This window comes from Choloepus didactylus, chromosome 19 (assembly GCF_015220235.1).
Source record: "Choloepus didactylus isolate mChoDid1 chromosome 19, mChoDid1.pri, whole genome shotgun sequence".
In the NCBI taxonomy this organism is placed as follows: Eukaryota; Metazoa; Chordata; class Mammalia; order Pilosa; family Megalonychidae; genus Choloepus; species Choloepus didactylus.
The window spans coordinates 66374053-66397047 of record NC_051325.1 but is presented as its reverse complement, the minus strand read 5'-3'; the positions used below and the strand labels follow the sequence as shown (position 1 = coordinate 66397047).

Here is a 22995-nt window from a genome sequence, read left to right as displayed (position 1 = left end):
TGGAGACAGAAACTAGACTGACTGGAGTAGGCAGTGGAGAGAGGATAAGCAATAACTGTTGATAATGGGTACTGAGTTTCTGTTCGGGTGATGGGAAATCCTTGGTGATGCTGGTGACCCCTCCAGCCTCACGGTTTCTTAAACCTGCGCGTTCTCACCCCGCGTCGGGGCTCCCTGGGGGGCGCGGTGGGCCCCGGCTCCACGGGGACTTAGACCCGGGCAGGCCGGGCTGGGCCACCCGGGTCTCGGGTCCCCCGGTCGGGCCCGGCCCCGCACTGGGAGTGAGGGCGAGAGGGAGTCGGGGGCCCCCGTGCGCGTCCGGCTGAGGGGCCCGGAAAAGGGGCGGGAGGTTCGTGCAGCGCCGGCACCAGTCGGGACCAAACCCGCCGCGCAAGGGGAAGTTGTGACAATTTCTGGCGGATCATCTGCGTCCTGGAAACAAACAGGCGCACGGGCGCCGCCGCAGGAAGGAGACTTGGAAGGTTTTCTGGAGGCTCCGCTGACGACCAGCAAGAGGGACCCCGTCCCACCCCCACCCGGCCCCGAGCCCCCGACTCCAGAGGGCACTGGGGCCTTTTCCAGGGCGGGGTCCTTAGCTGAGCAGGGCCACAGTGTGCCAGTTTGGATCTATTATGTCCCCCAAAACACCACGTTCTTTGATGCAATCTTGTGGGGGCAGACGTATTAGTGTTGATTAGGTTGGAATCTTTTGATTGTTTCCATGGAGATGTGACTCAACCAACTGTGGGTGAAACATCTGAGTAAATTATTTCCATGGAGATATGGAACCCACCCTTTCAGGGTCAGTCTTGATTTAATCACTGGAGTCTTATAAAGGAGCTCACAAACAGAAGGACCTCAGAGCAGCTGAGAGGGACATTTTGGAGAGCAGATCAGAGACACATTTAGGAGATGCCACTGAAAGCAGACGTTCACTTTTGCTGACACTTCGGGGATGCTAACCCAGTGTTTCCTCCAGAGAAGCTAAGAGAGGACAAAACACCCCAAGAGCAACATTTTGGAGAAAGCACAGGAGCTGAGAAAGAAGCTGGAACACAACCTGGGATCAGCAGATGCCAGCCACGTGCCTTCCCAGTTAAAAGAGGTTTTCCAGATGCCATTGGCCTTCCTTTGGTGAAGGTATACTTGAGTGATGATCCCTTAATTTGGACATTTTTATGGCCTTCGGACTGTAAAACTGTAACCAAATAAATCCCCTTTATAAAAGCCAATCCATTGTTGGTATTTTGCATGACAGCAGCATTAGCAAACCGGAACACATGGGGAAGGGGACATAGAGCATTTGGGTGAAACTCATCGCAATCCTAACCCTAAGGCTCACCCCTAAAAGATAACCCTTAATCCAGCCTTTGCCTTTGACCTTGTCCTTAACCCCCTAACCCTATCCTGGAAATAGTAAAGCTGCTTCCTCTTTGTATCTCATCCAGTTTACTCCCTTTGATCAGTTTGTTTCACCATTCTTTACTGTTTTAATGTACACTTGTTACATCAGGACTTTCATCTTCAACAGTGGCATAGAGCCTAACATATAACAGAACAAAAAATTCAACAAGTGACTGAATGAAATAATTATTGAATCAAATACTCATACTGTTCAGCCACTTAAGATGTTGCCATTGTTTTGCTTTTTTTTTAATTCTTAATCAAAAAATGAGGGAATTGTATATAAAAACCAAACACCCTCTTCAAATTCCTACTGGGGTCCTTAGAGCTAGGTGCCTTTCGATTTGCTGATCATATTTATCAGTTAGAAATAACTTCCCCAAGTCTTCTATAAATGGTACACAATTAATACAAGGATCTAAATGAAAGGAAAATACATGATCTTAATAAGGAAAAAAGTCTCATGTTTTAAATTTTGAAAATAATGTAGTAAGGAAGTCAAATTCCACACAGGAAACAGAAGCAATGCCATGTAGGTTAAAATGTCTTAACTACTTTATTGATATATTTTGTATTTATCCATGTCATTGAAAACCATGTTTCAAATTCCCTGCATTAATCCTCTGAAAATTCCAGACTGGCAAAATTATTTCTACAAATACATTTGATTTTTACATTACATATCTAATATTTATAAACTTCAAATTTGTTTTCACAAGTCTATGGCCTTACTACTTTTCAAGACAAAAGTCATATGATATTAAAAGAAAGACTACTCAAGACATGAGAGTAAACAATAGTCAAGAATGTGGTTTACAATACATTTCATAAAGGAGCTTGCAGATAATATACATTGTTATAATTTATCTGTTTGAAAACAGAAAACAGTATATTATACTGAACTCTAGTGTAAGGTGCTTAAGCACAGGAAAACTTGCTTATAAAAACAGTTTATTTTTATAAGATAAACTCCAAATGATTTCACATATATATTACATCTTTATATATTTTTAACTAATTCTAGTTTTGAAAAAAGCTCAAACTGACAACATGTAAATACAAATGCTAGGAGAAGTTTAACACATACCAGGAAAAACATGTCCTGTGCATTGTAAAGAGTTTTTCCAATCTAGCACAAAGGCGAATATGGTTAAAAAAAAAATTAGTCGAACTACCTAATATAACTGATTTCATTGATCATTCATTCAATGTTATGTCCAAAAATTTCCATGTAACTGAGTTATCGACAGTTAGAACAACGTCGAAAAGATCTGCAAACTACAAAGTATCAGCAAGTAAACTTAAACTAAGCATTTCTCTCAGAAAGAATGACACGACGTTCAACTAAAAAGCAGTTAAACAAAACCTGAACTTTATATAAAATAGCTTCTATTTACAAATCTAGGTCAGTATACGTGTTTACCCTGCCATGTATGCAGACTGTATCACGTGGTGAAAATGATTCAGTTACTAAGAAAAAAGAAAAGGTTCAAAATAATCAGAGCTCAGTTAATGAAACCAGAGATGGGGAAACCCAGCAGCTCCCGAGGGGCGGAGGGTGAAAAGTAATTATAAAGTCGGGATGCTTAATCCTACACAGCACACTGTGAGTTTGAGCTTACTGTTAACAGTTTGCACTATTCTTTTCTTTGGGTGAGAAAAAAAGCTTTCAAAAGAACCAATCTTTTGGAATAAGCAATACAATTTCAAAACACTCAGCCATCTGACCAGTGTAAGTTCGGCCCACAGGTTGCTGCCCAAGCGTGGCGCTCTACTCCACACGCACTGTGAGCTCGGCTGTTCCAATGCAACGGGCTCATCAAATACATACCTGTTTTTAAGAAGAACTACAAAACTAACAAATATTTTTTTCTTGAGATTTATAAAAGATAAAATCTATGTGTACTCTAATGTGGTTACAGAAAAATAGCAAACTGAAGTCCATCAAGCGTAGGCTGTCCCTAACAGGGACCCCAAATTTCCTTCAATCTTAATACTTTCCACCTGTTCTGCAGAAACGAGTGAGCGCGAGAGCGCGCACACACGCGCGCGCACACACACACAACTTGTTTCATTTCTCAGGGTTTTCTTTTAGAGATTACTTGACAGTGGTTCTTTTAAGAGTACAAAAAGATGCCAGGAAAAAAATTTCCTTGGGAGTCTTCTGAATTCCAGAAAGACATCTGATGATTTGATACTCTTATTCTTCCTCCTCTAATCATAGTTCTTCCTTTTAAAAATTACAGTTGACAGCTCGCAAAAGATTTAAGTGCTTTAATTAAAATGAGGGAAGGCTTTTCAAAATGTTTCCCCTTTTAGGAAACTAAAAATTTAGTGAAACTCAATGCCAGTTACAAAGAGGCCAGTAACATAAAATTCTAACTTGGACATAGGTGTATGACACCCAGAAGAGATTTTATATACTTACAAACTTGTGCTTTCTTTCACATATGATATGCAAAACAATTTCAGGGACTGTTTTCATTGTAAACACACTGTACACGTCCTGTGTGAGAAGCGGTGGTGAGGCAGACCTGATTCTGTGTCTCATCAGAGTTGGCTACAAACTCTCTTCTGTGGGAGATTCTCACCTCTCTGGAAAACACACTTCTTTGCAGTTTACATTTGTCAGATTATTTTAAAGGAAATCATACTATTCGAAAATTTTAGAGGACAACGAAGAACAAACTGGAGAAAGAGGAGGAGCTGACCAGACAGCAGCTCCCTTCTCTCTCCCCATCTGTTCACAGACGGGGGCCTTACTTTTCCCTGTAATACAGCAGGTAGTACTTCAGGGGGTCTGGCAGAGGGAGGCTCAGCACCTTCTCACGCAGGAAGTTCACCGGGGGCTCTGGCTTCCTTGCCGGGGAGGTCTTTTCTTCCTCCCACCGTTCCTCCTCGGGGTCTTCACCGTTATTGTCGTCAGAGGGGTTGGAAATCCGACTAGCAAAGACCTCTTTGTCCAAAAAGACAATAGTTTCCATTCGACGGCGGCGAACTCGCCTTCGTTTAAACCTGGGAGTATTCCTGAGTCCATTTCCACTTCTGCTCATCGTCTCCTGGTGAATTATCTTCTTAATAGTACTGCGGATAGCAATGCGAGCCAAGTCCTGCAGGCTACGGACCGCCCGTGGTGCTGGGTGCACAAGAACGAAATGTGATTACCCTTGTCTGTGCATGGGGATGGCGACACCAAGCATAAACATCTAAACATCCTAAAACTGCTTAAAATCACTGGTGTACTTACGAACATCTTACAAGAATATGAGATAGTTCAAGCAAATGTCAGGGTGTGCTCTGATTTGCACTCATATGGTACTAATCAAAAGATACTTCCAAATGCACTAACCCCTACTTTAAAAAGGAAAGCAAGCAATATTGCTTATCTAGTCAATCAGTGGTTGACCAAACCTAGGCTAATGTTTTTGGTTTTGGTTTTGAATAGCCTAGTTTCCTTACTCATAACAGTCATTCACGGGCTATATGTCATCCAGGTAATACAGTATGTTGCCAACATTCTTTTATCTATTTAAAAAATTTCGTAGTGCTTTACAAAGTAAATTTCTATTCCGTTTATTTAAGAAGAGAAGTGCAAATCCAAAACATTTAAGAAGAAAGACCCCAAAGCACACCAAGAAGACAGTATCTGGCAATTAAAAGAGAACAGGTCATACAAATGTGGCAATTAAAGGACTTTTATCGAAGGGAGAGGGATGAGTGTCACACGTTGGACATCAGACCACTTTTCCCCAGTGCCATATAGGGACAGGCCTTGTGTTGCATATAAGGTCTGTCACCTTTGGGAGTCTCCAGCACACCTGTGCTCCTCGTTTCCTGCTGGGGCCCGTCTCCATCAGAACACCCCAATCTCCCTGCTCCCCATTATCCACACCAACCCGACTCACCCGTGCTTCGGCCTCAAACAAGCTGCCGCCCTTGCTCCTTCCCTGGGATTGGCTCCATCCTGCTCCACTGAATTCCTCCTCAAAACCTGCTGCCTCTCCTTCCCGCACAACCCAAGCTCTAAGAAGATGATTTCCAGAGCCACCTGCTGGAAATACCCCTTCATGCCATCAAGGACCTGCCCTCTCCATCTCCCCATCACGCCACTGCCACTGCCTGAGTCACAGTCCCTCCTGCTGACCTCACTTTCCCAATCTCTCCCCCACATAGCCTAGGGGTGTCCCCAAGGCCTCAATTTCCACCATTTCCCCCTCCCCAGATGCCTGCTTATCCTTAGGTGTGAATCTATTCTGCAGCTTCCAGTGGCACATACCAGCCAGGGACTCCCAAGCATCGGGCCCAGTCCTGACCACTTTGCTGAGCCTTGCACAGACCCACATCACAACAGGCAACTTGGTAACTCAGGCTCTCACTTCCTTCCTCAGGGAAGGTCTATTTGCTCCTGAGTCCTTTCCATTCAAGAGGCCAGTATCTTGCTTTCGATCATCATCTCTTGCTTGGAAAATTCCAATAGCTCCAAACTGGTTCCCTGTCTCCAGTCTTTCACTCCTCCATCCAACCTGAGGACCCTATGTTAACACAGCTCTATCCTGCACCTTCACCCCCAAGGCTTTACTGATCCCACTGTCTTCACAAACACACTTGACTATTCTGAGAAACTCTTGCCCTGGAAGATAAAAGTTACAAGTGACTCTGTTGTTAATTTCAGGAACCCTAAACAGCATCAAACGATTGTTTATAACCCAAGACTTGGGCTTTGAGACCCTCACCTCGAACCAGCATCACACTGTCCACCATCATTCCAGGATTCAATCCTAATCAATCCCTTGCACTGAAAGACTTGCCTTAAACCAGACCCCTCCCCCCCGCCCAAAAAAAGCTTATAAGCTTATAGCCTGTCCTGATCAAGATGGCAGAGTGAGACGCCTCAGGGCTACATCCACCTGCAGAAGTTTTAAACCACCAGCAAGAGCTGGCAAAAGCATCTTTCTCAAAACTCTAGAGAACAGTTAAAGGACTATAGCAACAAGGCAAGAGCCAAATGAAGAAAACAGCAGGATCTCAAGGCGCCCCCACCCCTCACTGGCTTGGCACGAAGCTAGCCACACAACGAGCGTGGATCCCTGGTCCTGGTTCCAGAAGGAGCAAAGGGCCCCTCGTGCACATATGGGGAGCACGTATGTCTGGCCTGAGAGATTCACCGCCCCAGAACTTGTCCTGCACGTAGAAAGCAGCTCTCCGAGCTCTAAAGAGTGCTTTGGGAGAGCGGCCAAGTGACGCTGCCAGGAGCAAGGGATCGCTGGCTACAGGACATACAGGGCAGAGCCTGGGACCGTGTGGAAACGGTGTCCTAGGGAAGAGGGGACATTTGGAACCGTGTCAACGGGGGAAAGTCCTAGGGCCACATGTACGTGCCCAAGACAAGAGACAGGTGCAGAAAGGGTCAGGGAGCCCCCCCACCCCCCACCACTGTGGCCTGGAGCTGCCTCAGAACTCAGGTAGGGTAAGCCCGAGGGAGGCACTCACATGGACCGACTGGCAAAGACTGTGAAAGAAGTTTTCTTTTTTCCCTATTTTTCTTTTGTTTTTTTTCTTTCCATCTTATTTTTTTGTTACCTCCTACAATTCAAGCAAAACTATGTCATCACGCTGACTGGATACAAGCCTAAGGAACAGACCCTTCCAGTGATGCACACATTAAAGTATCAAAATGTCCAGGTTTCAACAAAAGGTCAGAAACTGTACAAAGAAAATGAAGTGATGGCCCAGACGAAGGAGAGGATTAAAGCACTGGAAACCACTGATGAGGACCTGACCTGGGACACAGCAAAGACTTTTTAAAAATGGTCCTAAGTACGCCTGAAGAGCTAAAGTAAAACATGGACAAAGAACTAAAAGAAATCGGAAAAACAATAGATGAACACAAAGAGAGTATCACTACAGAGATGGAAATTATGAAAAGGAACCAAACAGAGCTGAAGACCACAGAAACATACATTTTTAAATTCCCAAGTGGGTTTCAATAGCAGACTGGAGCCCGCAGAAGAAAGACCTTGAAGATGAGATAATGGAAATCACTCAATCTCAGGAGCAAATACAAGAATGAAGAAAAGTGAACAGAGCATGGGGAAGCTGTGGGACACCAACAAGTGCACCAGTATGCACCATGTGGAGTCCCAGAAGAAGGAAAGGGCACAGAGAATATTCAAAGAAATAATGGCTGAAAACTTCCCAGATTTAACAAAAGACATGAATATACACACCCAAGATGCTCAGTGAACTCTAGATATGATAAATCAAAAAGACACATGCTGTGGCATACTTTAATCAAACTATCAATTGCCAAAGATAAAGAAATAATTCTGAAAGCAACATGTCACACACAAAGAAGCCTTGCTAAGAGTAAATGCCAACTTCTCCTAGGAAACCATGGAAGCAAGAAGAAAATAAGATGACATATTTGCAGTGCTGAAAGTAAAAAAAAAAATAAAAATAAAAATAAAATGGCAAACCAAGAATTCTATATCCAGCAAAACTATCTTTCAAAAAATAAGGGAAGGTATCTGCATGCCAATGTTCACAGCAGCATTATTCACAATTGCCAAGAGATGGCAACAACCCAAATGCCCTTCAACAGATGAGTGGATAAATAAAATGTGGTATATACACACGATGGAATACTACACGGCAGTAAGAAGGAACGATCTCGTGAAACATACGACAACATGGATGAACCTTGAAGACATAATGCTGAGCGAAATAAGCCAGGCACAAAAAGAGAAATACTATATGCTACCACTAATGTGAACTTTGAAAAATGTAAAACAAATGGTTTATAACGTAGAATGTAGGGGAACTAGCAATAAAGAGCAATTAAGGAAGGGGGAACAATAATCCAAGAAGAACAGATAAGCTATCATGGGTAAATTTAACGTTTTGGGAATGCCCAGGAATGACTATGGTCTGTTAATTTCTGTTGGGTATAGTAGGAACAAGTTCACAGAAATGTTGCTATATTAGGTAACTTTCTTGGGGTAGAGTAGGAACATGTTGCAAATAAAGTAGTTATCTTAGGTTAGTTGTCTTCTTCTTACTCCCTTGTTATGGTCTCTTTGAAATGTTCTTTTATTGTATTTTTTTTAATTATTTTTTTTTATTTTTTTATTTTTCATACAGTTGATTTAAAAAAAAAAAAAAAAGGAAAAAAATATGTAGAGCCCCCTTGAGGAGCCTGTGGAGAATGCAGGGGTATTGGCCTGCCCCACCTCGATGGTTGCTAACATGACTACAGACATAGGGGACTGGTGGTTTGATGGGTTGAGCCCTCTACCACAGGATTTACCCGTGGGAAGACTGTTGCTGCAAAGAAGAGGCTAGGCCTCCCTATAATTGTGCCTAAGAGCCTCCTCCCGAATGCCTCTTTGTTGCTCAGATGTGGCCCTCTCTCTCTACCTAAGCCAACTTGAAAGGTGAAATCACTGCCCTCCCTCCTACATGGGATCAGACACCCAAGGGAGTGAATCTCCCTGGCAACATGGAATATGACTCCCAGGGAGGAATGTAGACCCAGCATCATGGGACGGAGAACATCTTCTTGACCAAAAGGGGGATGTGAAAGGAAATGAAATAAGCTTCAGTGGCAGAGAGATTCCAAAAGGAGCTGAGAGGTCACTCTGGTGGGCACTCTTATGCACAATTTAGACAACACTTTTTAGGTTCTAAAGATTTGGGGTAGCTGGTGGCAGATACCTGAAACTATCAAACTACAACCCAGAACCCATGAATCTTGAAGACAATTGTATAAAAATGTAGCTTATGAGGGGTGACAATGGGATTGGGAAAGCCATAAGGACCACACTCCCCTTTGTCTAGTTTATGGACGGATGAATAGAAAAATAGGGGAAGGAAACAAACAAACAAACAAACAGACAAAGGTACCCAGTGTTCTTTTTTACTTTAATTGCTCTTTTCACTTTAATTATTATTCTTGTTATTTTTGTGTGTGTGCTAATGAAGATGTCAGGGATTGATTTAGGTGATGAATGTACAACTACGTAATGGTACTCTGAACAATCGAATGTACGATTTGTTTTGTATGACTGCGTGATATGTGAATATAACTCAATAAAATGAAGATTTTTAAAAAAAATCTTAAGTAAGTCATAACTAATGTAGCAAGGTTGAATACAGTCCTAATCAAATGTGTGTTTATCAATATGATGTACTGGCTAAACAAATCACAGAATAAAATGAAAAAAAAAACTATATTAATAAATTAGAGACAAGTAATAGTAATCTCTTTTCTAATTTTTAGACTTTATATAAGTAAAGTATGTTATATTGCTCTTACAGAAATCATAGCTTAACTAGTAAAAATATTATCAGTAGAGTTTTATAGGCGTTCAAGGCTAAGTCTCTGATAATGTAGATACCCTCCTTTGATCTTGAACCACTCATGGATCAAGATGCTTCACTTTGTGAGACATTCATGTTCATAAAGCATAGTTTAACATAAAATAGAATATGATTTGACTGAAAATCAAAAGTGCTATAAATTCTCTGTCACTGAGACAAGGGGGAGCTCTCTGATCTCATGTCCAGCTGTGTCTAGAGGAGTGGGGGCTCCCAGGCTTGGTAATGTATCAATTTTTACATTGTAAACTTGTTCCTTTTACCTTAAGTGCTCCTTTTAGTAAAAAATGTGTTAAAGGTGAAAAAAAAAAAAAAATAAGGGAGAGAGTAAGAAAATCACAGGTAGAAAGCCGTACAAATACCCCGGCTGTGCCCTCACTCTCCGAAACGCTCTAAGATCTTGCACGGGGATGATCTTCCTAACATGGGCAGTTATAACCTTGGCTTATCAAGAGCTTATTCTGGTGGAAGTTTTAGGAAGAATTTAACAAATTCACCCTCCACCCCATCACCAGGGTTATCCAAAACACAGGCATGCCACATCTTTAATAAAGAACAAGGATTGCAGGAAGATGGTGGAGTGGGACGCTCCCGAAATCAGTCCCTCCACTAGAACAATTATTTATTAAACAGGCAGGAACCATCTGAATCAACTATTTTGAAACTCTTGAGTCCTGTAGAGCACAGTACAGCATCCAGGGAAAAACAGGAAGAAGAGGCTGGTAAATTACGGTAAAGACCAGTAAACTGCTCTCTCCATGCAGCAGTTACCAGCACGCATCCCCCAGTCTCACGGCAGGCTCAGTGGGGTCTGGCCCCTGATGTAGCTTCTGCTGCCAGAAAGGGACATAAAAATCCACATCTCCAAGATCTGGGCATGGGCTGATGGCTGATCATGGCTTTTGATTAGCTACTTTGGACCACTGGGGGCCTAGCCCTGAGGGCAGCCATTGTTCCTACCCACCCTGGACCTCCTCAGAGCTGTGAAGGACAGAAGGGCTGCATTTGCTGGGCAGGTCAAGAAAGGACAGCTGTGAGGAGCCATGGAACAAGCTCCCGGCACCCTTTCTGGACCCTCTGGACCCCTTTCCAGAGCAGTTTGGAGCCAGCCTGCACCCCCTTTGTAGCCTTGTTCTGACTGGGAAACTCCTCTCCTCCCCTCTCCCAGAATTTGCCCTCCAGGCAAAAGTAGCTTGACACAAGGAAACCAGCATAAGAACCAACCGAGGCCAGAGGGAAAGGCCCAGCTGCTTTAAATGCAGCAGTGGGACACCCGAGAGAGAGAAGGTCTGTCTCTTGGGAAGGAGAGGGGCATTCAAATTCCTACAAACAGGTGACTCCTAAGCAACTAGCAAGCACCAGCTCCAGACAAGACCCAGGCCCACAACAGAGAGGGAGGGCCTGACCTCCGCACTGGCCCAGGGCAGACCTTTCTGACTAGGGGTGAGGCTCACGAGGATCTGTCTTACCACCAGCTGGTTACAAACTCAAGGAACAGACACCCATGGGATAAGTTCCAGAGTTAACATTTAAAAATATTAAAATGTACAGTGTGCAACAAAAGAGTACAAGACAAAGAAACAGGAAATCATGGCCCATCTAAAACAAGACGATAAAAACCCACAAAACACCAATGAAGAAAAGACTGTGGAGATATTGGACACAGACTTTTAAAAAATGATCATCAACAGGCTCAAGGAAATGAAGGAAAATACAGAGAAAGAAATAAAGGATATCAGGAAAACAACGCGTGAACAATATGAGAATCTCAATAAAGAGACAGAAATTTTAAAAAAGGAACCAAACAGAACTACTGGAGTTGAAGATCACAGTAACTAAAATGAAAAATGCCCAGGAGAGTTTTAACAGCAGACTGGAGCTGGCAGAAGAAAGAATCAACAAACTCAAAAACAAGACAATCGGAATGAGTCAGGCTAAGGAACAGAAAGAAAAAAGAATTATAAAGAGCAAAAAAATCCCAAGAGACCTCTGGGACACCATCAAGTGCACCAATATATGCATTATGGGAGTACCAGAAGGAGGAGAAAAAGAGACACAGGCAAAAGGAATATTCAAAGAAATAATGACACAGAACTTCCGAAACTTAGCAAAGATGTGGATATTCATGTCTAAGATAGCCAAAGAACACTAAACAGGATAAACCTGAAGATAAACACACCCCGTCACATACTGATCAAACTGTCGAATGTACAGATCAAGGAGAGTTCTGACAGTGCAAGAGGAAAGCAATGTGTCCCAATGGGATTGAGGGCTGATCTCTCATCAGAAACCAGGGAGGCAAGAGGGCAGTAGGTTGAAGTACTGGAAGTGCTGAAAGAAAACAACCACTGGCCAAGGATTTTAGATTTGGCAAGACTTTATTTCAAAAATGAGAGAAAAATTAAGATATTCCCAGATGAACAAAAAGCTGAGGGAGCTCATCACCAAAAGAATTACTCTACAAGCAACAATGAAGGGAGTTCCTCAGACTGAAAGGAAAAGATGGTAGACAGTGGCCGAAAGCAGCACAAAGAAATAAAGACCTCTGGTAAAGGTAACTATCTGGGTAACTACAAGTGTCAACACTTTGTACCATAATTTTTTAGTATGTAACTCCACTTCTTAAATGCAATGACAAATCGATGGTTTTAGGCATACAATGTACAAAGAGATAATTGGTAACAATTACTACAGGCAGGTTGGGGAGGGAAACAGGGATATCGGAAAAGTGTACGTGTATGCTGTTGAAGTCAAGTTGGTATCAAATCGAATATTATTGTTATATATTGGATGTTAAATTTTAACCCCATGATAACCACAAGGAAAATAAATGAAAATATAACCAGAGAAAGACGAGAAGGCACTCAGTATGGTACAACACAAAAATTTATTGAATGTAAAAGTAGGCATTAACACACAAAGATTAAATAGTAAAATGGCCGAAGCAAGTCCTCCGCCATCAATAGTGACTTCAAATATAAAGAGATTAAACTCTCCAGTCAAAAGGCAGAGATTAGCTGAATGGATAAAAAAGCATGACCCAACCATATGCTGTCTGAAAGACTCACCTTCAATTCAAAGATGTAAGTTGGCTGAAATTTGAAGGATAGAAAAAAATATACCATGCAAGTAGTAACTACAAGGGAGCTGGGGTAGCTATGTGAGTACCAGTTAAAACAGACTTTAAGTTTAAAAGTTACAAGGAACAAAGATGTGATTGTATACTGATAAAGTTCAACTTAACAGGAAGATGTAACAATTATAAAAATACGTGCACCTAACAGCAGACTCTCTAATTATATGAAACAAATATTGACAATTGAAGGGAGAAAGTGACAGTTCTACATTAGTAGTAGGAGACTATAATACACCACTTTAAATAATGGATAGAACATCTAGACAGAAGTTCAGTAGGAAAAGAACACTTGAACAATACTCTAAACCAGTGAGACCTAACAGACAAGTAGAGGCCCACCTCGGAGATACTGCAGGTTTGGTTCCAGACCACCACAATAAAGAGAATATTGCAATATGTCACGTTAATTTTTGGTTTCCCAGGGTATATACAAGTTATATTTATACTACATTGTACTCTATTAAGTGTGCAATAGCATTGTGTCTAAAAAAACAAGGTACATATCTTAATAAAAAAATACTTTACTGCTAAAAAATGCTAACCCTTATCTGAGCTTTCAGCGAGTTGTAATCCTTTCACTGACGGAGGGTCTTAACTCAATGTTGATGACTGTTTCTTGATCAGGGTAGTGGTTCCTGAAGGTTGGGGTGGCTGTGGCAATTCCTCAAAATAAGACAACAATGAAGTTTGCCACATCAATTGATGCTTCCTTTCATGACGAATTTCTTTGTACCACACGATGCTGCTTAATAACATTTTACCCACAGTAGAATGTCTTTCAAAATTGGAGTCAGTCCTCTCAAACCCTAGCGCTGCTTTATCAACTAAGTTTATGTAATATCCTAATTCCTTTGTTGTCATTTCAACCTCTTCATCAGGAGTAGATTCTATTTCAATAACCCCCTTTCTTTGTTCATCCTTAAGAAGCAACGCCTCATCTGTTAAAGTTTTATCATGAGATTGAGCAATTCACTCAAATCTTCAGGCTCTACTTATAATTCTAGCTGTTTTACTATTTCTACCACATCTTCAGTTACTTCATCCCCAAAAGTCTTGAACCTCTCAAAGTCATCCATGAGGGTTGGAATTAACTTCTTCCAAACTCCCGTTAATACTGGTATTTTGTCCTCCTCCCATGAATCATGAAGGTTCTTAATGGAATCTAGAATGGTGAATTTTTTCCAGGTTTTCAATTGACTTTGCCCAGAGGAATCACCATCTATGGCAGCTATAGCCTTACAAAAAGTTGAAATAACTCCTTGATCTATGGGTGACAGAACGGATGCTGTGTTAGCAGGTATAAAAACAACATTAATCTCGTTGTACATCTCCGTCAGAGCTCTTTGGTGACCAGGTGCATTACTAATGAGTGGTAATATTTTGAAAGGAATCTTTTTTGTCTGAGCAGTAGGTCTCAACAACGGGTTAGAATGGTAGGTAAACCAGGTTGCAAATAGATGTGCTGCCATCCAGCCTTTGTTTTTCCACTTACAGGGCACAGGCAGAATAGATGCAGCATAATTTTTAAGAGCCCTAGGATTTTCAGAACAGTAAATGAGCACTGGCTATAAGCTAAAGTCACCAGCTGTAATTAGCCCCTAACAAGAGAGTGAGCCTGTCCTTTGAAGTTTAAAGTCAGGCATTGACTAAAGAGGGCATCTTCTCCCAACAGAAGGCTGTTTTGTCTACATTGACAATTAAAATCTATCATTTAGTATAGCCACCATCATTAATTCTCATAGCTAGATCTTCTGGATAACTTGCTACGGTGTCTACATCAGCACTTGCTGCTTCACCTTGCACTTAAGGAGATAGCGTCTTTCCTTAAACCTCACGAACCATCTTTTCTTCTGTAGTTTCCTTACCTCTCTCAGCCTTCATAGAATTGAAGAGAGTTAGGGCCTTACTCTGGATTAGGTTCTGGCTTAAGGGAATGTTGTAGCTGTTTGATCTTCTATCCAGACACTAAAACTTTCTCCATATCAGCAACAACTCTGTTTCGCTTTAAATTCATGTGTTCACTGGAGTAGCACTTTTAATTTCCTTCAAGAACTTCTTGAAGCCAAGCTGCCAAGTTCACAACTTGGCATTCACAACTTGGCTAACTGTTTGGCATAAGAGGCCTCACTTTTGGCCTGTTTTGGCTTTCGACCTGCCTTCCTCACTAAGCTTAATCAAAAGCTAATCTAGCTTTTTACTTAAAGTGAGACATGTACAACTCTTCCTTTCTCTTGAACACTTAGAGGCCACTATAGCATATTTTTTAACCAATTTTATTGAGATAAATTCACAAACCATACAATCATCCACAATGTACAATCAGTTGATCACAGTACCATTATATAGTTGTGCATTCATCACAATTTTTGAAAATTTTCATTACCACACAAAAAAAGAATAAAAATTAAAGTAAAAAAGAACACCCAAAATATCCCTTACTCCCCGCCCCTGTATTATTCATTTACTATTTGTCCCCTTTCTTCTACGCATCTGTCCATACACTGGATAAAGGGAGTGTGAGCCACAAGGTTTTCACACTCACTCAATCACACCATGTAAGCTACATAGTATACAATCGTCTTCAACAATCAAGGCTACTGGGTTACAGTTCAACAATTTCAGCTATTTCCTTCTAGCTATTCCAATACACTAAAAATTGAAAAGGGATATCTATATAATGCATAAGAATAACCCTCCAGAATGACCTCTCAATTCTGTTTGAAATGTCTCAGACACTGAAACTTTATTTTGTTTCACTTCTCTTTCCCCTTTTCTCAATCTCATGATGCCAGGGCCAAGTCCATCCCCGTGAGTGATGTCCCAAGTTGCCAGGGAGATTTATGTCCCATATAGGGGGGAAGGCAGTGAGTTTACCTGCCGAGTTGGCTTAGAGAGAGAGAGGCCACATTTGAGCAACAAAAGAGGTTCTCTGGGGGAGACTCTCAGGCCCATATTAAGGAGGCTTAGCCTCTCCTTTGCAGTAACAAACTTCATAAGGGCAAGCACCAAGATCGAGGGCTCAGCCTTCTAGATTGGTAGTCCCCAATGCTTGTGAGAATATCATTAATTCCCCAGGTGGGCAAGTTTAATATTTCCACATTTCCCCCCAGTCCTTTCAGGGCACTTTGCAAATACATTTTTCTTCTCTGCCCAAATTTCTCTGGTACGTATCGGGGCTTCACACTAACCTGTATAAATCAACCAGATTTCACTCCCTCTTCAAAGTTCCATGTAATTATGGTGTTTGAATAAACTGACCATACAACTTAAATTATATAGTGTGTTACAAAAAATATAGATTTTGCACCTAACAAACATCTCTTCAACTTCCAGAAGTTGACATTTTAAAACACTCTCAATATTGTCCTTTACCCTTTAGTCTGATTTACCTTAGTCCGAACCAAGTCCATTTTGGTCATATCTCTAACTGAAGTCTGATCTCTTTTTTCAGACTCTTTAACATTTGCTGTATGGGGTAATGCTGACATTCACAGCTGCTAGACTCTGGCTCTGAGTCTCCAGCGTCACACAGATACCCAAAGTTCCAGGGACCAACCAGGTTATACACAAAGAGCTCAGCATCTCAGAATTTAGAAACAGACGTTACAATTCAGGAATAGATGTAACTGCTAAAAGAGCTTATAATCTAGGAAACTTTACAATAAGCCTTCCCCTGATAACCTGTGCTCTCAGATTCAATTCTCAGAGTTTGCACATTATGGTTAGTCCATACTGGTGAGGCCTTATGTTGTTTTTCTTTTCATTCCTGGTTTGTTTCACTGAATATACTGCCCTGAATGTCCATTAACCTCACAACTTCATTCCTTCTTGTAGCAGCTCAATATTCCATTGTACGTATACAACACAGTTCATCATTCTGTTCATCAGTCGATGTACCCTTAGGCCATCTCCATCCACTGCAAATTGTGAATACTGCTACCATAAACCGCACTGTGCAAATATCCATTTGTGTCCTTGTTTTAAGTTCTTCCAAGTATACACCCAATAACAGGGTTGCAGGACCATATGGCAACCCTATGCTTAGCTTCCTGTGGAACCACCACACAGCCCTCCAGATGGGCTGCACCATTCTACTTCCCCACCAACGGTGATTAGGTACATCCTTATCTCTACATTTTCTACAGCACTTGTATCCCTCTGTTTATATTTTAGATGGTTTTATTCACACACCATATATTCCATCCTAAGTAAACAATCAATGGTTCTCTGTATAATCACATAGTTATGCATTCACCACCACTATCCATATGAGGACATTTCCATCTCTTCCCCAAAGAAAGAGGAAAAGGAGAGAAAAAGTGAAGAATAAAAATATAAAAGATAGAAGAAAAATACAAATAAAATAAAATGAAAAGGTCAGATAACAATACCAACACCAAGAATCCCATACCCCTCCCTTACATCCCCCTCTTACAGACATTTAGCTTTGGTATATTGCCTTTGTTACAATTAATGGAAGCATATTACAATGTTACTGTTAACTATAGACTCTAGTTTGCATTGATTGTATTTTTCTCCAATACCATCCCATTTTTAACATCTTGCAAAGTTGACATTCATTTGTTCTCTCACATGTAAAAGCATTCTTATATTTGTACATTTAATCACAATCATTGACCACTATAGGTTTTGCTAAGTTATACCGTGCCAGTAGTTATCTTCTATCTTTCATTCCAGTGTCCTACATGTCTCTAACCTTCCTCTTTCAACTGTACCCACAGTCATCTTTGTTCAGTGTGCTTACGATGTTGTGCTACCATCACCCAGTATTGTGTTATCTATTTCTGGATCTATACAATCAATCCTCTACAACATTCTATACTCCTTCAGCATCAAATGCCCTATATCTTTATCCTCTTTCTGTCTCCTGGTATCTTCATTTCTACTCTTCTCCAAACCTCTCTCCCCTGTATTTTCCTATTTGTCTGTAGCGTAGAAGAGATCTCCTGTTCATGAACTCATAGTGTCTGTTTATCTGTAAACATTTTACTCTCCCTCATTTTTGAAGGACAGTTTTGCCAAATACACAATTCTTGGTTGGCAGTTTTTCTTTCAGTATCTTGAATATACCATACCACTGCCTTCTTGCCTCCATGGCTTCTACTGAGAAATTCGCACTTTGTCTTACTGAGCTTCTCTTGTATGTGATGGATTACTTTTCTCTTGCTGCTTTCAGAATTCTCTCTTTGCCTTTGCCATTTGACAATCTGATTAGTAAGTGTCTTAGAGTAGGTCTATTTGGATCAATTCTGTTTGGGGGTACACTGCGCTTGTTGGACCTGTAATTTTATATCTTACATAAGAGTTGGGAAATTTTCATTGATTATTTCCTCTATTATTCTTTCTGCTCCTTTCCCCTTCTCTTCTCCTTCTGGGATACCTATAACAGGTATATTTGTGCACTTCATGTTATCAATCAGTTCCCTGAGCCCCTGCTCATATTTTTCCTTTCACTATGTTTTTCTGTGTGTAGGCTTTCAGATGTTCTGTCCTCTAGTTCACTAATCCTTTATTCTGACTTTCCAGGTCTGCTGATGTAAGTCTCCATTGTGTTTTTCATCTCTTCCATTGTGCCCTTTATTCCCATAAGTTCTGCCATTAGATTTTTTCAAGCTTACAAATTCTTCCTTATGGTCACCCAGTGTCTTCTCTATATCCTTCATGTCTCTTGTCACATTTTCTTCCAACTCATTGCTTCGATTTAGAAGATTTCTTTGAACATCTTTAACTAGTTTTTTCAACTCTTGAATCTCACTTGAGGTGTTAGTTTATTCTTTTGACTGGACCATATCTTCATGTTTCCTGTGTAGATCATGATTGTTTTGCTGTCTAGGTGTCTGATTTGCTTGATTAGTTTATTCTGGAGGCTGTTTTCTCTCTTTTGCCATTGGTTTTCTTTCACCTCTTTCTTTCTTTCTCTCACTAGTCAGTTGTCAGATTGGGTCTGACCTGTTTTCCCCCCAAATCAGGCATCCACTGGGGCCTGCCACAGGGATGGGAGGTAGGCACTGGGCACCTCAGCAAGTTCACTGTGTGTGGTAATATAAATCTGCTAGCCTCCAGTGTTGCTCTGTTTTCCCCTTGTACTTTCCAGACTGTCCATCAGATGGTGCTGTTCGGTAACTTAATCATCCTCAGAGGCTGCTTTGACCCCAAGCACACACTATATCTACACAGGTGGGAGGAAACTGCGGGATTCCTATGCCCTCACTTTGCCAGTCAAAAGTTGGCTCAATGTGGGGCTACACCTGTGGCGGAGTACTCCCCCAGCTGACCCAGTACTCCAGCCATCCCTAAGGCAAGGAAACAGCCCCCAGCTGCTACTTCTCTTAAGAGTGGGGGAAGAGTTTTCAGACCCAGGGCTGGAAATGCAGTCTCTGTCCATGTTTTCTTATCTCTTTTTCCCTCACTGACCTGGACCTTGAAATGTCCCCCCCTGACCCCGGGTCTTCAAACAGTGGGGGGATGTCTCACTGCTATGAGAGATTTTAAAATCTGTGTCCCTGGTGGGAGGGGTCCCATCTGCTGATTCTGTGCCTTTTCCACATGAAGACTGAGTGAGGAGAAGGGGAGAGGACCGGCTGGTCCGGGACAGAAGATTCCTACCTGATATTTCTTTCTTCAATTTGGTATCTGCAGGGTCCTTCTCCAGTCTATATCCTCCTCCAGAGTTTCAAACAATTCAGAATTCTCCTCTTTTCTATTGAATCTCTGGAGAGGAGTTTTTCAGTAACTGCTTACATCGCCATGTTGATGATGTCACCCCACTGTAAGTTATTAATGGGCTTAATTTCAATATTGTTGTATTTCAGGAAATAGGGAGGCCCAAGGAGGGGGAGCGAGATGGGGGAACAGCCAGTTGGTGGAGCAGTCAGAACAAACACATTTATCGATAAAGTGCACCATCTTATGTGGACACAGTTCATAGCGCTCCAAAGCAATTACAAAAGTAGCATCAAATATCACAGATCACCATAACAGACATACAATGAAAAAGTCTGAGACATTACAAGAATCACTAAACTGTCACACTGGGACATGAACTGTGCACATGCTGTTGGGAAAAATGGTGCCAGCAGACTTGGCTCAACCCAGGGTTGCCACACACCTTCAATTTGTAAAAAACACAAAATCTGTGATGCGCAATGAAGACGCCATAAAACAAGGCATACCTGTATAGAACATTTCACTCAACAATAGAATACATATTCTTTTTGCATGCACATGGAGCATTCTCTAGGATAAACCATATCTTAGATCACAAAATAAGTCTCAATAAAGTAAAAAACTCTTCCAAAATATTGAAGAGGGAACACTCCCTAATTCATTCTACAAGGCCGACCCCACATCACCTTCATACCAAAAACATATAAAGATACCAAAGGAAAAGAAATTTGTAGACCAATACCTGTCTTATGAATAGAGATGCAAAATTCCTCAACAGAATACTAGCAAACTGAATCCAACAGCACATTAAAAGAATTATACACCATGATCAAGTGCATTTTGTTCCAGGTATGCAAGGTTCGTTCAACATAAGATCAATTAATGTTATATGCTACATTACCAGACCAAAGGAAAAAAACCACATGATCATCTCAATTGATGCAGAAAAGGCATTTGACAAATCCATCACCCCATCTTGATAAAAACACTAGGAATAGACAGAAACTTCCACAAAATGATAAAGGGCATGTGTGAAAAACCTACAGCTGACATATTTCATGGTGACAGACTGAGATCTTTCCAAGATCAGGAAAAAGACAAGGATGTCCACTGTCGCCACTATTATTCAACATTGTATTGGAAGTTCTTGCTAGAGCAATTAGGCAATAAAAAGAAATAAAACGCAACCAAACTGGAAAGGAAGAAGTAAAACCTTCCCTATTGACAGATTACATAAATCTACATCACAGAAAATCATGAAAAATCCACAACAAAGCTCCTAGAGCTAATAAATGAATTCAGCAAAGTGGTGGGATACAAGATCAAAGCCCCCAAATCAGCAGAGTTTCTATACACTATCAATGAACAATCAGAAGAAATCAAGGAAAAAATTCCATTTACAATAGCAACTAACTGAAAGAATCAAGTATCTAACCAGGGTTGTAAAGGACTCGTACACAGAAAACTACAAATATTCCTAACATAAATCAAAGAACTAAATAAATGGAAGGACTTTCCATGTTCATGTATCAGAAGATTAAACATGATAGTTTGGGTACGAATTCTACCCAAAGTGATTTACAGATTTAATGCAATCTCAATCAAAATTCCAACAAACTTCTTTGCAGAAATGGAAAAGCCAATCATCAAATTTATACAGAAGGGTAAGGGACCCCAAATAGCCAAAGCTATCCACAGAAAACAAAACAGCATGGTACTGGCACAAGGAAAGACATATAGACCAATGGAATCGAACTGAGAGCTCAGAATTCAACCCTCACATTCATGATCAACTGATTTTTTTATATATTTTTAATTCAATTTTACTGAGATATATTCACATACCATACAATCATCCATGGTATACAATCAACTGTTCACAGTACAATCATATAGTTGTACATTCATCACCACAATCTATTTCTGAACATTTTCCTTACATCAGAAAGAATCAGAATAAGAATAAAAAATAAAAGTAAAAAAAGAACACCCAAACCATCCCCCCATCCCACCCTATTTGTCATTTAGTTCTTATCCCCATTTTTCTACTCATCCATACATACACTAGATAAAAGGAGTGTGATCCACAAGGTTTTCACAATCACACTGCATGACCAACTGATTTTTGACAAGGGGGCAAAGATCACTCAATTGGAAAACAATAGTCTCTGACAAACTGGGAAACTGGATCTCCATTTGCAAAAGAATGCAAAGAGGACCCCTATCTCACACCATATACACAAATCAACTCCAAATGGATTAAAGACCTAAATACAAGAGCCAGAACTACAAAATTCCTTGAAGAAAATGCAGGGAGGACTTCCAGGAAGACGGAGGAGTAGGTGCAGCACAACGGACTTCTCCATGAAAGAAACTGGAGAAGGGCTGGGGGACAACCAGGACTGTGATTTCGAGGTATGTCTGGCCATAGAGGTTCCCCTACAGTACATAGAGAAGATGCTGGGGAGAAAAAAAAAAAAGGTGATAGATATGGAGCCTTGAGGGACAGGATGAGTTTGTTCAGGGAAGGACCACACTCCAAGCACGGGAGTGGGTAGCAGCTCTCCACTCCTGTGCACCCACCTTGACAGTTAGCTGGGGAGGTGATCCTCTATAATCAGACAGCCAGGAGCTCCTATGAGGAAGTCCAGGGGGTACATCAGCAAGAAGTGGGGTAGGGCACCATACCAACGATCAGGACCCCCTCCCACAACCCAGAGACCCGCATGCACACGGCAGGCAGGGAGCAGGACATGTTTGATCTGCAGGGTATCCTTGAGAGACTCCCTGCCGAACTGCTATGGGCCCACATGGCACTCCCAGGGCAAGCAGTCCCCAGAGCACATGGAGACCTGATGCACTGACTGGTTTGCCGGTGGGTTTGGACTCCGCCCACCACACAGAAGTTGTTCGGGCAAGACTGGCTTGAGAGCACCACCTGCTGGTAGGACTGGAAACTGCACTGCAGCAAGCTGTAGCTCTCCCAAATTCTCCCAAGCTCAAATAATCCTGCATTTCCCAAAATAATCTTATCAAGACAAGCAAATGCCCCAAAGCCAACAGACTATCACAAAGCACTTGAAGATCTAGACACTATGGACAACCCAAATGAACAAATTAAAAAACCACAAGAGACATAAAACTTGGAGCAAGTAATTAAAGAAGTGCAAACAAATCTCCAAAACAACTTCAATGACAGGGCAAAGGACAGAACAGAAATCAAGAAGACTCTAGAAGAGCATAAAGAATTTGAAAGAGTAAATTAAAAAAAGAGCAGACCTTATAGAAATAAAAGACACTGTGGATCAAATTAAAAACATACTAGAGACGAACAACAGCAGATTTGAAGAGGCAGAACAAAGAATAGGTGAACCAGAGGACAAGGCAATTGA

General features: G+C 41.3%; 1 protein-coding gene across 10 annotated transcripts in view; it reads right to left on the bottom strand.

The window, feature by feature from the left end:
* PCMTD2 (protein-L-isoaspartate (D-aspartate) O-methyltransferase domain containing 2) overlaps positions 1–22995 on the bottom strand; it is a 69251-nt gene that overhangs the window by 13837 nt on the left and 32419 nt on the right. For 8 of the 10 annotated variants that reach the window (XM_037811303.1, XM_037811302.1, XM_037811304.1 and 5 more), the window contains one exon: positions 1938–4540. The exons of the other annotated variants lie outside the window; for them this stretch is intronic. In XM_037811303.1, coding sequence (XP_037667231.1) covers positions 4164–4540 — 377 coding nt within the window. In that variant the 3' untranslated portion in view covers positions 1938–4163. Of the gene's footprint in view, positions 1–1937; positions 4541–22995 lie in introns of those variants that run through there. 10 annotated transcript variants of the gene reach the window in all.